The sequence below is a fragment of the Aythya ferina genome (assembly GCF_964211825.1).
Source record: "Aythya ferina genome assembly, chromosome: 6".
NCBI lineage: Eukaryota > Metazoa > Chordata > Aves > Anseriformes > Anatidae > Aythya > Aythya ferina.
This window is the reverse complement of record NC_140303.1, coordinates 31628341-31644470: the sequence shown is the minus strand read 5'-3', so window position 1 is coordinate 31644470 and position 16130 is coordinate 31628341. Positions and strand designations below refer to the sequence as shown.

The 16130-nt window shown below is 42.7% G+C and overlaps 1 protein-coding gene across 3 annotated transcripts in view; it reads left to right on the top strand.

Annotated features, from left to right (window-relative positions):
- The window catches only part of MGAT5 (alpha-1,6-mannosylglycoprotein 6-beta-N-acetylglucosaminyltransferase), a 116112-nt gene extending 100655 nt beyond the window's left edge, over positions 1-15457 (top strand). For all 3 annotated transcript variants that reach the window (XM_084524261.1, XM_084524262.1, XM_084524263.1), the window contains 4 exons: positions 3033-3149; positions 4006-4080; positions 7439-7596; positions 8212-15457. In XM_084524261.1, coding sequence (XP_084380387.1) covers positions 3033-3149; positions 4006-4080; positions 7439-7596; positions 8212-8410 — 549 coding nt within the window. In that variant the 3' untranslated portion in view covers positions 8411-15457. The remainder of the gene's footprint in view (positions 1-3032; positions 3150-4005; positions 4081-7438; positions 7597-8211) is intronic.
- Positions 15458-16130: the final 673 nt, after the last annotated feature.

The following is a 16130-nucleotide window of genomic DNA, read 5'->3' as shown; positions in this document are numbered from 1 at the left end:
TCATTAGGACACCTGATGTTCTGAGCTGAACAGGTAGGTCACCATCTCTGGAGGCGTTCAAAGGAGGTGTAGATGTGGTGCTTAGGGGCATGGCCCGGGGGTGGACTGGGCAGTGCTAGGTAAATGGTTGGGCTTGGTGGTCTTAGAGCAAGGACTTTTCCAACCGAGGTAATTCTAAGCTTCTGTGTCCTGTGATGCTGATGCATCATTGGAAAGTTTTTGTTTGGCTGAGGAAATGTTACTGTATACTTTTCGGGAAGTGAATAGGTGTTTAAGTAAATGAGAAAAACAGTATTTGCAGGTCACTGTGTATGTTTTGGGATTTTTTTCCTTCAGAAAAAATTCCACTCAAGGCACTGTTGCGTGCTGGTATTAACACTAACAACCCACTGCATTTGTGGTTGAACACTGAATAAATTTGGAGAACTGATTCTTCAAGAGAACAGGAAAACCAAACCTCAAGGTTTCATAACAGCCAGGGTGTTAAGACTCTGGTAAGGGAAAAACAATGCTAAGGAAGCCAGCCCCTCATCCTGGCACTGACGTTCAACATAAGATTTTTCTTCTTTGATGTAGGTAAAATTCAGCACTTGCAAACATCTGATATTCAGGTAGCCATTTCTGACATGAACACTTTTACTTGGGGGCCGTTCCTCAGCTGTGTGTGTGTATTTCCTTTCCGTGCTTGCCTGAAGGACAGCTCTGTGGTAACACTCGGGTGATGTGAAGCACGCACAGCAGTATTTCCCAGGAGAAGTTGCACTTGGGCTTTACAAACTGTGCACTGAGCAGTGCCAGGTAGCTCATGAGCATAGGACAGCTTCCCATTTAAAACCATGAACATGAGTTACTCACAACTTTGTGTGCCAGGGCTGTGGCCATCGTTCAGCTCATTACACACTCAGCAGGTACAGGACACTGAGTCCAAACTGACCCCTGCTCACAGCTCCCATTGCTAACAAAGGAGATCGCAGTAAGAAGTCCATTTAAACCTTCTCCTCCTTGGCACCTTTTGAAGCTTTCCTTCCCTGAGCTGCTCAGCGGTGTGTCTCTTTTTCCAGTTGTTCTGTGCCCAGACGCTGGAACCAGCCAGGCCCAGTAAATCATCAGGACCCACCCAACCCAGCAGGAATCGTAGTGCAGGGAGTGCCGTGCTAAATCCTGCCAGCTTCTGCCGGCTGGAACAGAAATGCCGTGCGCCTGACCACACAAAAGTCATCCCTGTTGGCAGCTCTGCTACAAAACAGTATAATAGGCGTTTGTCACAAACGTGGCTCCGTTCACGTGTGTAGCTGATCTATCGTAAGCGCAGCCTCTGCTGGAACTGCCACGGCTGCCTTTAGATCCAATCGCCTCTTACCCTGGTGCTGGTTCCTAGGAATCGAGGAAGTCCTTACAATACAATACCTCTGCCGGTGTTTTTAGGTTGTAAAGGAGAACAAGAGCTTGTGTAATTCTGCAAATTAATTGATTATCTTCAAGTTGGTCTATGAATAAAGTTTATATTTAGTAGAGTGCAGGAACCATTGCGAGTCACTGTATCTCTTGTTCAGGTGGGATTTATTTAGTGGATCTGGGGCAGGAGGTGGCCAGGTTCCCTTCTGCTCTTGAGATGGGGTCCTCTAGCAAAAACTCCATATGAAAGCTGGAAAAGACCAGAAAAGGGGGAAATAAAACACTGTGTGCTAAATCTAGTCAAAATGTGTTTGGTGGGTGCAGTTTCTTTCTCTACAGAAATCATTTTCTGCTTTTAGGAAGAAGGAAAAGAGACTTTCAATTAGAAATTCCAAATGCATTTATGAGAACTCTTAGGGGCTTTTACCATAGCCAGGAAAAGTATCTCTTAACCACATGAAACATTATGCCTCAGCTCATTAAATCATTTCCGTATTAGGAAATAATACATTTTGAAAGAGCAGGTGCAGAATAACCTGTGCAGTAAAACCTGGTGAGTATGTGAGCAGTGACTGGCCTGAGAAGCGCAGCTCTTCGTTGGCCAGATCCGGTCTGGCCGAGGTGGTAGAGAAAAGGGTGGTCTGAAGCCTAATGCTGAAAGCTTTGGGTAATTTACAATGCTGTCTGTATTCATATTTTTAAGAGCACAATGGAAGTTTTTTTTTGTGATCCCATGTATAATTGTAAGACTGATTACTTTTGTCCACAAACTAAATGCAATGGGCAAATTTGCAAATTTAGTTCCTTGTGTTCACTAAAGCAAGAGAGCAAGCATGGTGTATTTTTTAGCATCATGCATAAAGCGGCAGGTGTACAAAAATTGTCTATGACTAATCTATCCTGCAGTTTTCTGTGTTTATTTTGAAAAGTTTTCTTCTGAGACCAGTGTGAAACGTTCCCCTCTCTTCTGCAGCTTTTCCTTCCCTTCGCTGTGTTCCCTTGCGTGTTCATTTCACTCCCACGAGCCTGTCACCAAATATACCCTCAGTGCTGTCCTGCTAGTTCTGCAGCATCTAACAAGCAATCTCTGATAGCACTTTTCTCTGTTATCTACTTGAGTATTTATTGAAATTGTTTTCCGACAAAGGGGTGAGCACAATGCAGTTAACCCTTCCTGAGGTCAGATCACGCTTGCAGTAGCAGCAGTAAGAGTCAGAACTCATCCAAAGCCATAGAAATGGTCATTTGCTACTCATGGAAGCTTGCAATTGCTTGAAATTTGGGGAGATGGAGCAAGGACACAGTCTGGAGGTGGGACAGGGCAGGGATGACAGCTCTGGGGGACAGTAGTGTGGGACCAGCCTGGACTGGTAGCAACTGCTGCTGAGACAACGGGCGGCTTTCTGCCAGGGGGGCCTTAGCCCAGTTCCTATTCAGTTTTCCAGCTATAGTTGCTCTCTAAATTGTAAACTCAAAAAAAATCTGAAAGATAGCTCAGAAGGAATGAAGTTGACTTCTCAGTTCTAGCAGAACCCCTGGGTTAGTGGAGCACATCCTATCTGTTCAGTCTGGTGAAGGGAGAGAGGAAATGATATCCTGAAACTGGAATTTTTACCGATGTCGTTTCTTCCTTTCAGTTAACGTCTCAGCATCCCTATGCTGAAGTTTACATTGGGAAGCCCCATGTCTGGACTGTGGACATCAATGACCTTTCTGAAGTTGAGAGGGCTGTGAAATCAATTTTGAATCAAAAGGTGAGAAATGTATTCTCGATTTGTAATCAACACCTGAGAGCGTATAATGGAACATGCGTAGGCTTCCGTAATGTTAGTCTAATTAGAGGGCTGTGCTTTGTAGGTTATTGGGGAAAAAATGTTGTCTTTACAACCCTATGGTATCTAGTTATGATTTTGTACTAGACAAGTCAGTTTTCTACCTGAATTAAAAAAAAAAAAAAAAAAAAAAAAAAAAAAACACAGTGAATTTGGATAGAAGTATGAATTTTGCATGTAATTTATAAAGCAATACATATTGTCTGTGCATTCAGTAAGGTTTCCTTGTTGATTCTTAGAGCAGTGCAGGCTGTCCAAGCACGTACTTAACTATTTTGACTGATTTTATAGCCTTAACATAACGGCCACTGAAGTGCCCATACACTTGCAGCATGGGATTCTAATCAGAGCACTTTCAAAAGAAACAAAAAGTTTGAAAAAATGTTGACAACATGTTCAAAGGTATCATGTTCTTTTTGTGTCTCAATGTTTTGTTTTTTCACTTAAACTCCTAGAGCTGAAAGTTAGTTAAAACAGGAGCCCTAGTATCCAGAAGGGTCTCAGGGTAGTTTTATATCTATTACTTTGCAATAAACCCTGAAGTTCCAGCATTTGACATCTCCTTAAAGATAGTCACTGAGCAACTTTATAGCCATTACAATGGAGTAAAAATCAGCTCAAACTGCTGCTGACTCTGTACAATTGTGGTTTGTTAAGGAGTATATTTTCATTTATTTTTGCTTCTATAACGTAGTATTTGGAATACAAGCTGCTACCACAGCGCAACACGATGCTGATTTGAACAAAAATCTCTAACCTTAACACACTGTTTCAACAGATTGACCCCTATTTGCCCTACGAATTTACGTGTGAGGGAATGCTTCAGAGGATGAATGCATTTATTGAAAGACAGGTATGAACTTTTAGACTTCTATTGTGGGAAAATCTTCATGTTGGAAAGGGAAGACCCTCTCAGTTCTAAATCTTCTTAATGCTGCTGCTGTTCAAGTCAAAATGAACTTAACTGTGCAGTCTGTGGCTGGGCGGTTGCTTGGTCCGCTGAGGTTCCACTGGCGGTCTACAGGTATGGGGACGTTCACTTTTGCGTACATGGCTCATAAAGCTCCTACCAGGCACCGTACCACTGGGATTTTTTGTATACGCAGAGGATGTTGAGCAGTTAAGATAGCGTGCTGGCTACGAAAATATTCATTCTGCATTTCAGTTTTGGCACTGGGTTCTGATTTGTCCATGAATGTCTGATTTGCCATATGTCTTTGCAAAAAATGGGTATACTTGTTTGTATTTCAGGATTTACAGGAGCTTTTAAAATTATTATATAACCGTATATACACATTTATACAAAGAACCTTCCTTCTTCTGGTATTGTATCGAAGCAGACAGGCAAAGTAATTTTTCAGCATGTACGTGGCCACTTTTACAGCTGGCATTGTTGGTGTGTACACACAAAGCACCTCTGGACCATGAAGTGTCACATAAATATCAAGATAATTTTGTGGTGTGTTTGCTTGGTCTCCTGCCAAAACCAGATCTGTTGCCAATGCCAACTTTCCCTTTTGTCCTGGCTGCTGCAGGAGAGTGATAAGAATAAACTATATCTCTGTTATGCCAATTGACTTCCGGAGTTTCTTTCAGGAGCTCTGGATGGGCTCCCATACCTTTATTTCTGAAGATGACAGTGTTACAGGCAGTAGTAAAGAATAACATGGCGTCAGATCAAAAGTTCAGTTAACATAGCATAGCTACTTCCAACTTCCTGCCAATAAACGCTTCGATGTTTTTTGCTGCTGTGCTGATGCCATAGCCTGTAGAAATACCTCTGCTGCTGTTGATTCTTCTGAGTTAGCTGTAAATTAGATTTTTGGTCAATAAGGGAGAAATGGAGCTCCATAAAACGGAGCTCCATACAACAAAGATAGAGTCAATGTAGAGAGAGCATCTTTGGGCAAAACTGTTTCTTTCCCCTCTACACCTCTCCTGAGGACTAAGCCCTGACCTTTAGTGCAAGGCCCTCAGAAATAAATACAGCAGTATCATTTTGTTCACTGCTTTGACTAATTGTCAACAACTGTTGTTATTTCACAGCCACCAGGATGCTCAAGTACCATTACTAGCTCTATGTACTTAGTGTTGTGCCTGCCATGTCAGATGAAGCAAAACAAAAAAAGTTAAAACCTTTTTTTTTTTTTTTTTTTTTTAAGAGTTTGGGGTTGGAGGCAGGCAGAACAACATCCTCCTTTGTCAGCAGCAGCTTACTTAGTGGGCTAAGTGCCTCACCTTAAAACCTCTGGTTTTGCATAGCATCTTTTCTTTATTTAACCCTTACATGTGTCTGATTGTGGGGCAAGCCAGACTGGGGTGAAGTTACCACGTGGGCTGCCTGCAGTGGTTGATCAGGAAACCAGATGGTGACAGCCGAGTGCAGCACGGCTACAGCACAGCCGTGTGCGTGCTGCTACCTGCAGGGGCAATGTCCTGAGACGTGCTTACAGGCAGCGTGTGCTGGGGAAGCCTTCCCACTGAGCTACGGACCAGAAATGGGAGGCTTGGCATTTTCGCCAAGAAATATTAAAAGCTGAAGTCCCCAGCAAATGGTGAAGCCTCACAAGTGGTTTCCCTGTCTGAATAACTTTGTCTTCTGTCTGCATAAGCTGGCAATCCCATCCAGTGTTACAGTATTGGGTTGGATTTGGAACCCAGATGAATTTCCTCCTACATCCAGTATTTAAATGTTGATTATAAAAGTACAGAATAAGCAGAGCACCGAAGTCCAAATAACACAACAACCTCCATAAACAACTTCATTAGAAATACCTTTGACCATCTGTTGTGAACCTGCTTCCCGTAGATGCTGTTAAAATCATTCTGCCACAAATGTCCTCTAAAATTACTCATTTCTTTCAAATCTGAAAGCTCATTCCTTTGCCATAGAATGCACTAAACCAAATAGATCAATGGCACCTACCAATGTAAATGTGTATGACTAAAAAATTAATTCATTTGCACTGTGACTTCAGGAAAAATTAGAATTTTTTCCTTTTCAATTTATGCCTGAAGCATAAATTGAGACATATTTAGATTCTATAGATGTGTATCATACTACTTTGGTACACCAAAATGCTACTGTGCAGATAAAGCAGCTGTACAAACCAGTAGTTCATTCACTGTGGTTATATTAAAGTGTTTGTGAGGATAGTATTTATAAAATGTGGACTGATACGGTCTAACTGTGAACATCTGCTCTGTCCTATCAAATGCTTGACAAATGATTTAGGATATTAAATTTATGGTTAGACCTAGGGTTACCAAAGCCTCCGGCTTCAGCATGGGAAATCTAAACAGAGGAGAGAAATCAAAGAATTGATATTGAGAATTGGTAGATGTTTTGAGATCTTGTCTCCATTAAAATTTCAAGTAGCCCAGCCTTCCTAAGCCTTGGGTCGCAGTCTGGGACCTGTTCCTAGTTTTGTCAGGAGAAAGCAAAGCAAACCCTCATGGAATGGGCCCAAACCTTTTGATGTCCTTTTGATGAGAGCTGCCAAATACTAAAGTGCTGGCTGAGTATAAAGGAGTGTTACATAAGGGCACCAATTAAATTTTTATCTTTACTTTTTCACACTTTAAATGTCAAGACTGTAAAAAACTTGTACTAGTCTTTGCTGGCAGGTGTGGTTAGGTAGTTTCTTCCTTCCCTTTTCTGCTGCATGTGATGCTTGGCTGCACGCGTTACTCTCAGCCAGCTTCTCTCATCGCTGGGAGAGCACCTCCAGCAGCACTTCCACCCAGAAGGGCAAGTGAACTCTTTGAACCCTGGCCGCTTCTTCAGTAGCGCCGGGAGTCCCCTGACCCTTTCCAGAGCAGTCGCCACATGGCCCACTTAAGGCATTTCCCACCTGCGGGGTAGCTGGCCTCTGCAACTTCCTCGTGGTACTACTGAGAGAGCCAAAATGGGTTGGATTTGTGAAATTAAAGAGAGGATCTGCAATTTCTTATGATTAATGAAGCAATGTACAGGTGGAAAGAAGGTTCTTGGGGAGCCATGACCCCACCCTACCTCATTTCAACCAATAATCAGAGGTGGCAATTCCCTCATGCTAAAAATTCTTTTTGTTATGTTTCTTAGTAATTTTAGTACAACCAAGATGAACTGAAAAATGAGTGTTTGGGGTAATAATCACTTATTTAACTAATGGGGAAATTGCTACCAAGGGACTGGCTGCATCATAACAAGATACTGTCTGTCGCTGCAGGACTTCTGTCACGGGCAGGTGATGTGGCCCCCGTTAAGTGCCCTTCAAGTGAAAATCGCTGATCCTGGAAAATCCTGTAAGCAAGTTTGTCAGGAAAGCCAGCTCATCTGCGAGCCTTCCTTCTTCCAGCATCTTAACAAGGACAAAGCCCTGCTTAAGTAAGTACTTAAAAGCACAAATACCTTACTTGGTCTCTCTATGTTGCTCTGTTTTTTTGCCACATACGATGCTTGGTGTACGAGTTCTAGGAGAAGGGCAGGTGGGGGGAGAAGCACTGTGGTTTTGGCAGCAGCAGCCTGTGAGGTCAGCAGTCAGTCCTTCACAGCAGCGGGTGGATGGCAGAAGTTACTGCTGTGCTGCGAGCTGTTTCACCTAGCGTGTGTTTTTGCAGTGAGGATACAGCCCCGAGACGAGCGCAGAGCCAAAAATTTACATCTTTGCCTTCCTTCCTCCACCTCCTACGTGCAAGCTCGGTACAGTGCCCTTCAACATTGGGCTGCCTGCATTAAGCAAAGGTGCTTGTGCTGCAGCATCACAGATGCCAGAAATGTGATTGTGTTTGAAGGGACTTGTAAAACCTGGGGCCCTCTGCAGCCCTGGCTGAGCAGGTGCACTGCTCCACAGCTTTGGCCGTAATGAATAGTACCTGAAAAAACACAGTTCTAGAGGTACTTGATTTAGTTTGTAATAGGGTATTTTACTTTATTTTTAGTGAGTTTAGTACTCAATTCCCATAAAGTCCACTGATTTTGATCATGTGCTTCACTTTTTAGGCATAACATCGAGTGTCTCACCATCGAGTCTGTGAATGACATTCTGGTCCCCTCCTTTGATGGCAGAAGGAAGCACTGCGTTTTCCAAGGTGACCTCTTACTGTTCAGCTGTGCTGGATCCCACCCAACCCATAGAAGAATCTGCCCGTGCAGGGACTATATTAAGGGACAGGTTGCGCTTTGTAAAGACTGCCTATAGCAGCAGAAGAGCTTCTTTTGAGTTGAGGACAAAATGTAAGTAGTTTTGAGAGGAGCTACTTATTACTTCCTGCACTTTTGTCCAGGTTTTTGGCTGCAGGCAGAGCTATCATTGCTGGGCAGAATTATCTACTAAGAGAGGAAGGATTCATAACAAACAGCTAACTGATCTTTTTTTTCCTATAAGAACATTTGCTGTGTAACTCTTCAAATTGCTTCATCTGTTTGCGAAGAGAAATGAGTTTCGTGTTCTACAGTGATTTGAAGATGACTGCACAGAATAGTTTGTAGAAAATTCCCACACCCATCAAACTTCCTTCTTGGTTCTTTGGGTGACGTGTTTTCTATTTTTTTTAATGAGTTAGAACATCCCCGACCATGGTTAGCTAAAGGATGTCAGCATCATTCCAGTAGAAAACTGAAAAAAGTGTGCTTGGGGGGGTGGGTGCAGGGGAGGGAGGACTACAATTTATTATAGGTGCACTGTTTTGGGGCCTGCTTTATCTCGAATGGCTGTAAAGTGGCTTACTTCACGAGAATTTGGAATCACAAGATAGCTCTTTATCTGTTATTGGCTTATCTGGGCCCATTTCTTTGGTTGGTTGGTTTGTTTGTTTGTTTTTAACTTTGTATTCAACAAGGTATTGTCTGCACCACGGCTGCTGCACCACAGCAGCCTGAACAGCGAGCATCACGAGTGAGCCAACAGGCAGTTGCCAGAGCGTGACACATCTCGGTGACTCGACGACTGGCTCGGGTGGCGGCGTTCCCCGGGGTGGAACAGCCCCAAGAACGTGCTGCCGCGTCACGGACGGACTCGTCCCAGTTTACTGGTCCCTTTTAGAGAGCGACCCTTGGAATTTGCCCACGCTTCTGTTGTAGTCTGTCTACTAGAAATTCTGTGTGAAGCAAAAAGTATTCAGCATCTTTGGAGCAATATTATCGTTAGAGCCTCAGTTTGTTGCGCCTTCCAGTAGTTCAAGTGTCGCTGAATGACATAGAAAGGTTAAACTAAGCTAACTATAATTATTGTATGGTAGAAATGTAAAATGTTGTCATAACTAGCTAGGTTTTTAAAGAGAAACTTTTTCTGAAGAACAAGAGGAGACAAACAACTGGTAAGAAAAGTACTGATCAATCTTGGGGGTTCTTTGATCATTTTTCTCTTTAGAGGGAGGGTTTTCTGCTGCTTTTTGGTCTTTAGTTTTTAACAGGCACACCAGTTACAAAATTAGAAAAAAAAAAAAAAAAAAAAAACAATTCAAGAGTTTGAGTTTGATTTGAAACAGCGGGTTAAATCTTACTTTCATAGAGCTGATTTTTGTTATTTTCAGCAGAAGGTGGCATGCCTGACAGCACCATTTGTAGTCAGGAAGCAATATGCTAAGGTTAGTGAGAAACAACTCGGCAGTATGTTTCGAAAGCAGCCATCATCTGCATGTTCCAAATTCGGATATGCTCTCATCATAGTGGAAAAAATCACATTGGCATGAGGGCTTTTTCATAAAGGTTAATATTACCAGATAATCATGAAAAGCACCAATGAAAAGCATAGAAACTTCAAATTTTCCTTTTTTGGAAACATCTGGTCAGATTTTTCTTGTAACTGGCATTCATTATCTGTGTGAGCATTCACATATCTCCTGACCAAAGACCAATCAAGGGAAACGCCGTGTAATCTTGGATAAATTCTGAGAAGCACAGAGAAGTACCAACTGAAAGTTTCAATCTGCCAGCAGTGTTCGCTTTCTCGAGTTTGTTTCTTGCCTCAGCACTCCTGAGGGTGTCACGCTGTACCGCCCGTAGCACTGCTGTGGACTACAGAGGACCTGAATCCTGAGCTTGCTGAGCATCCACAAAGCATCCATGGGAGATGCTGAGCAGCAGCAGTACCCCTGACTGGGTTGCGATGATAAAATCTGCTGTATTTTAGGGTAGTTTTCCAAACCCAGCGCAGTGGGGTCCTTTAAGGGGAGGCAAACATTTTGTATGAAAAGAAAACAAATGCAAACTAGTCTGAAATTCTTACTGCTAGCATATCCCAGCACTTGCTGCAGTCAGCACAAATGTAGCCTGCAGTTGTTTTAATGCCCTCGCAAAGCTGGGGGAGGAGGATTAGAAATGCCTCTGAGCAGGTGTGACAGTTCGCTTTGTATTTATATAAAATATTCCCCACATAACTGCGTATTTGTGCAACTGGAAAATCCTGCGTATTAAAGGAAGCCCGTGCTTCTACCTGGTGCTGGAAGTCCAGGCGACGGCTGAATTGGTCGTTTAGTTCAGCCCGAGGTTCTTCAGGCAGGCATTTCATTCAGAAGGACATATCACAGAATCACATCAGAAACAAAGATGTGTGTGTGTGCACTTACGAATGCGAACCGCGTCGCTCGGGCTGTAGTGTAATTCCTTGCTGTAAATACCAATGTGCTTGATGCCCACCGCTCTGCGGCCCACTTGGCATTCTGCTTTTTATTTTGCCTCTAAAGTTTTATAGATGGGGAAGGTTTTGTTGTTATAAGATTTTCTGGTCTAGTGCTTTGCTCAATGTTAAGTCTGCATTTACCACAGCAGGGAGAGTCTATTATAAGCTCTGTTTTTTGTTGTTGTTTTTTTTACATGCTGTAGCACTATTTCTTTCTAATCTACTGAACTGAATTACTGCATTCTGGCACAAATGAAACAGCAAACACCAATGCCGCTTGCATTTCAGCCAGGGACAGACTATCTGAACTGGCTTGGTGATCAGTTGGACCTGATCCAGTTTCCACTGAAACCTATGGAGAATGAGTCTTTAATCGTAAAGAAAAAAGAATCGAGGCCTGTAATTTCATAGGCCCATATTATTCATTTTGAACATAGTAGCTGGACCTCTATTTTCAGAAGAAATATTACTTTCATGAAATACAGCTTCAGTCTAAATTTCTGTAGAAGGAAGATGTCATACAAGAACTGTAAGTGGATAAACTTTGAAGTGCTGATACCGCACTGCCCTGTCCCCAAGCAGCATTAATTCATGCATTGGTACATAAGGGAATCCACCCACAGACAGGCACTTGGAAAATCCACGTGGGACTACTTAAAAGTTTGAGTGATTTAGTAAAATGTGTAATAAATCCATGTTTGAGGATGGAGGCCAGCCTTCTGTCCACATTCCAGAACTATTTTCCTTCCTAACTAAAGGCTAAAGATGTAGTCCGAGTATTGCACTTAAGGGTATTCGAGCTGGGGCTGTGCTACTGGCTGCAGTCGGACAGCTGAGTGTACGGCTTCTTTTACTCCAAAATCAGGTTTCTGCATGACTTGCGTTTGAATATATTGACCAGTGATTGATGGGGGAAAAATGTCAAAAGTTGCATAGAAAAACATTTTACAAGCTTTTAAACATATCTCTCATATCAAGACATTCTTTGTTTTGAAATTTTGTATTTTTGTATGTGACCTAGTTTTTTCAAAAGATCTTGTTCCTACGAGATTAGAAGACTTGAGAGAAACATTTACATATTTATTAAAATTAACATAAAATTATGGCTTGCCTTTGAAAGGTGAAGTTGGTAAATACACACTGTTTAAAAATGCCAATATAAACCTCATTTATTTCATATATGCAAGTTGATTTGCACATGTATAAATAGAGTTGCTTTTTGCATTTTTTGCTTAGTTTCTTTGTTTCTTTTTGTACTTTATAGTTGCAGCTCTGTGTTTGTTTATATCAGATTGTTTCTCCTACAAATATTTAATGTTTATGTGCCTTTTTTTTTTAAACTTTGGGGTTTGGATGGGTGTTTTGAATGTGGACACTGTCTGAACAAGTATAATGGAACACTAATTGCAGGTAAAAGTGGTGCTTGATGAGCATATACCTGTTAGTAGGATGAATTTTGAATGTTTTTACACAGCAGGGAAATTGGTTCTAAAAAAAAAAAAAAAAAAAAAAAAAACAAGGTAAGGGTTAAAAGAAACTGTAACATATTAATGATTCTTGCAAAAAGTTGGTTCTGCAAGCAAAATGCCCGTTACTGAATACCTGTAATTTGCCAGGCGTGCTCCTGCTAGGATGAGATGTCTGTGTAATGGCCAGAGAGCAGACTAAAGCAGTTACATTCCCCAGGGAGACAATGCTAACAGAAAATACCTGGTAGTCATACCTGATTTGATCAACAGGAAGAGCTAAGATCTGTGTTCAAGTTGGTGAGGAGCTCGTTTTTGCAGATGGGGATGTCTGTAGGAGGAAATGCATGGGGTGAGCCAGGTACTCCTACAGTCCTTTATGACACCTGAATTTACAGGTCTCAGTGGAGAGGGACCTCTGCCTGTTCATCTTACTGCAGATGATTTTCCTTTTAATGCTACTGCTTTGCTGTCAGAAGGACACTTTGCCTGAGAGCTGCTGCCCAGGTCTCGGCAGAACGGGCCTGTTTGTGGGCAGAGCCAGGATTCTGCGCGTTCCCTGTCCAGCTCCGCTCCCAAACACTTGTACCAGACTTCAAAACGTGCTTATTGACAGCATTCTGCCTTGTTCAAAGTGTCGGGCAGCTGCAGATGAGGTTGTTAGCTGTGTCCTCTCTCCTTACCTGGTCACGCTCTTGCTGTCCATTAAATCCTACTCGAGGTCCTCGGTTTACCCTTTAAATGAAAGACTCTCACCCCTCTGAAAAGCGAGTGGCCCCTCTGCGTCATAAAGGTGATTTACAAGTTTGCTGCTCTCAACATAAACAAAGTTCAAATTGCTTTTTTAAGTATAAATTTTGCTCAAGATACATTTCAGGACCAGATTTTGCTCCTAGGAAAAATAAATTAAAGGGGATGAATCAGGCTGGGTGCAATCTCATCCAAGTCTAATTAACTTCACGACTCCCACTGGCTTCAGTGATAGTGCAACTCCTCCTTTAATTTCTCCACAAATTAAAAAAAGCAGCTCTCCCTTTTTAATAAAGCAGTCTGTGCTACAGCATGGACACCAGACGCAGGTTGCACTGCACACATTATCAGCAACCCGTCCTGCCTCTGCTGTGGCACCTGCCATTGCCCGCTGGGTTGGTGTTACTTGTTCAGGAGTGTCACTGCAGAACTTGGCTGTCTGTCTGTCCAGCCTACATTTTGAAGTGCTGGGGGCAGTGGAGGCTGTTTTTTTTGTTGTTGCTGTTTTTAAAGAGAGTATTAGCTCTCCATTTCCAGTTTTCCAGTCTTTTTTTTCCAGGGGTGCTAACTTTTTTGGCATGGCTATTCCTTTGTGATGTTTGCTCTACAGCTGCTATGCCTTCAACTTACAACTTGTGATTTCCATTTGTAGTTCTCTGGTCCCATCGTTTTAGGGACCACTGTAAAGTCAAGGAGAGCAATGCACTGACACATGTATGTTTTCTCTTCAGGCTGAAGGGGCCTGGGACAGATACAGTTTCTTTAGATGTGCTTTAATACTGCTGTAAATGTAACATCAAAACCTGTTTTATGGGCAGTGACTTAGCTCATCTTCACATTTTTAAACAGCTCTATAGTGTGTTTTTTTTTAAAGTTAGTTTGTAACTTCCAGATATTATATTTAAATGGAACATGTAAACAGCAAGCTCCGTGTATCAAGTGTGAAATGTTTACTGTAGGAATGTGCTGAAGATACCAGGGGCTGAACCTCAGATTTGAGGCATTGTTCGTGGGCTTTTTCCAGGGAAAAACAAAGTGCAACCATTGTCAATGCATCTTGTAATCCTTCACATATCCACCTAATGAAAACCAGTAGTAGCTTTTGATTCAGCAGGCCTCGCAACAGCACTAAGCCACCTGCTTATTAAATGGGTAAATCAATCAGGTCCTTAAGTATTGATAAAAATGAGTCATAACCCCATGGCCCACACACACAGCGCTAAAAACATGCTCAGCTGTAACCAAATCAGAAGCACCTTGCTCTGCTGGGGACTGGGTGTGCGTCCTGCACTGAGACTCCGTGTCCCTTTATCAAAGGCATGGGAGCAGCATCCCTCAGGGTGCACGAGGGCTTGCAGAACTGATGCATCACGGATTCTGCTGTCCCCACGTTTCTCAGCAAGGGTGAAGCGCGCTGCTGCCTCCCTGTACCAGGGAAAGATGCCCGCATCACAGTGCACTGAGGTGCCTGCAGGCACCAGCCAGCCCTCAGGTGGCACGGCCTGCCTCGATCCCAGCAGCTGCAAAGGAGTTCAAGGTATCACACAGGTACACGATAAATCAAGTTAATCTAATCAACTGCTGTCTGAAGGCAGTTCTTTTTAATAGGGTTATGCCCACAACTAATTTGTTATGGTCATTAACAAGGCTGTAGCGCTACAATGACAGTGAAAACCATTTTTAAGAAGCCCTGGGTTTATTTGGTTTTCACAAAGAAGTACAGCAGAGGAGGAGGAAATGGCAGTGTTTACCAAAGGGAAAAATAAATGTTTTTGAGAAGGGTTACCCTGAAGATTCTAAGAGAGAAATGACAAAAATAGGGCAATATTCATGAAACTAGTTTAAGCTTAGAGAGGTTTGTCTCCTGAAGCTTGTTGGGCTGGCCACTGGAAGGTCAGCCTCTGGAGGGTAACGTGGGGCAGCTCTCTGGGCTCTGCTCTGATCATCCCCTGGAGGAGTCTCTCCATGGGCAAAGGCTGTAAAATCCTGACTAATCCCCATAGCACCATAAATGGGAGAAAACAAAACAAAAACTTACTGAATCTGTAAAAATAAAAAGCTGCTTTTTTCAGGTAGTAATTTGGAATCAGTGAGAGTTTTTAGGTGTCTGTGAGCTGGCTGGTACCACGTGTGTTTGGTCTGAATCTCTCCTAAAATCTTGATTCTTTGTTGTATTTAAATGCTTGTGTTCCACTATATTTTGTTCAAGCAGTTTGATTCCAAAAGAACAGAACACAGTGGTTCGCATACTGTCAAGTTACTGGGGTTCAGTAGGATGGGATTATTTTATTTTTTTTTTAGAAAAGTAAATGTCTGTACTTTAATGGCATAGAAAAATGCTTTGTTTTCACTGTTGTAGAAAAAAAACTAGGGAGAACTTTATTTTTCAATAAACTTTTTTCTTGTGTGATTTGGATTTATGATTGATTTGTGCCTAAATGGGGAGCCCACGAGCTGCCTATTTCTGTATGGCATCTGTGTGGCCTGTCCTGCAATTCTGCTGCTGCTGCTGGCCCACCCCTTGCAAAGCCAGCCATCGCCTGAGCTGTCCCACTGACCCACGTCCTGGTGATCAGAACAGGCAAGTAATCATCTGGTTTGGGTTTGTTTAAATCTACATTGGATTAAAAAAGGCATAAAATCAAGCTTCATTTCAGGAGGACAGGTCTACACTGCACTAGTTAGGAATTCTGTTTCCTAGAAATTTCAAGCACAAAAGGAAGATTTGGGAATTGCACGGTGAGACACTGCCATACAGTACTCACGTGGTAGGTACATCATGCCATTCAAAGAGAAAAGCTGTGTTGTGCTAGCATGGCCTTACGGAGTGTTGTCTATCAAAATCCAAGTTCAAAAGCAAAGAGCTTGTGCTGCTTAAGAAACGCTCACATGTGGAACAAGAGATCAAGCAGGAAACTTCGGACCAGGCGCCTGCATCGCTGCAGTTCGCATCCCTCCCACGGCCGGGCTGGAGTTGCTGCTGGAGAGCAGCAGGTAGGTGCTGCAGCAACCTCCTGGGAAGTGCCAGGACTGTGTGAGACGTCACTTGTGTCATCAGGGACTGGGTTGTGCCCCCTGGGCAC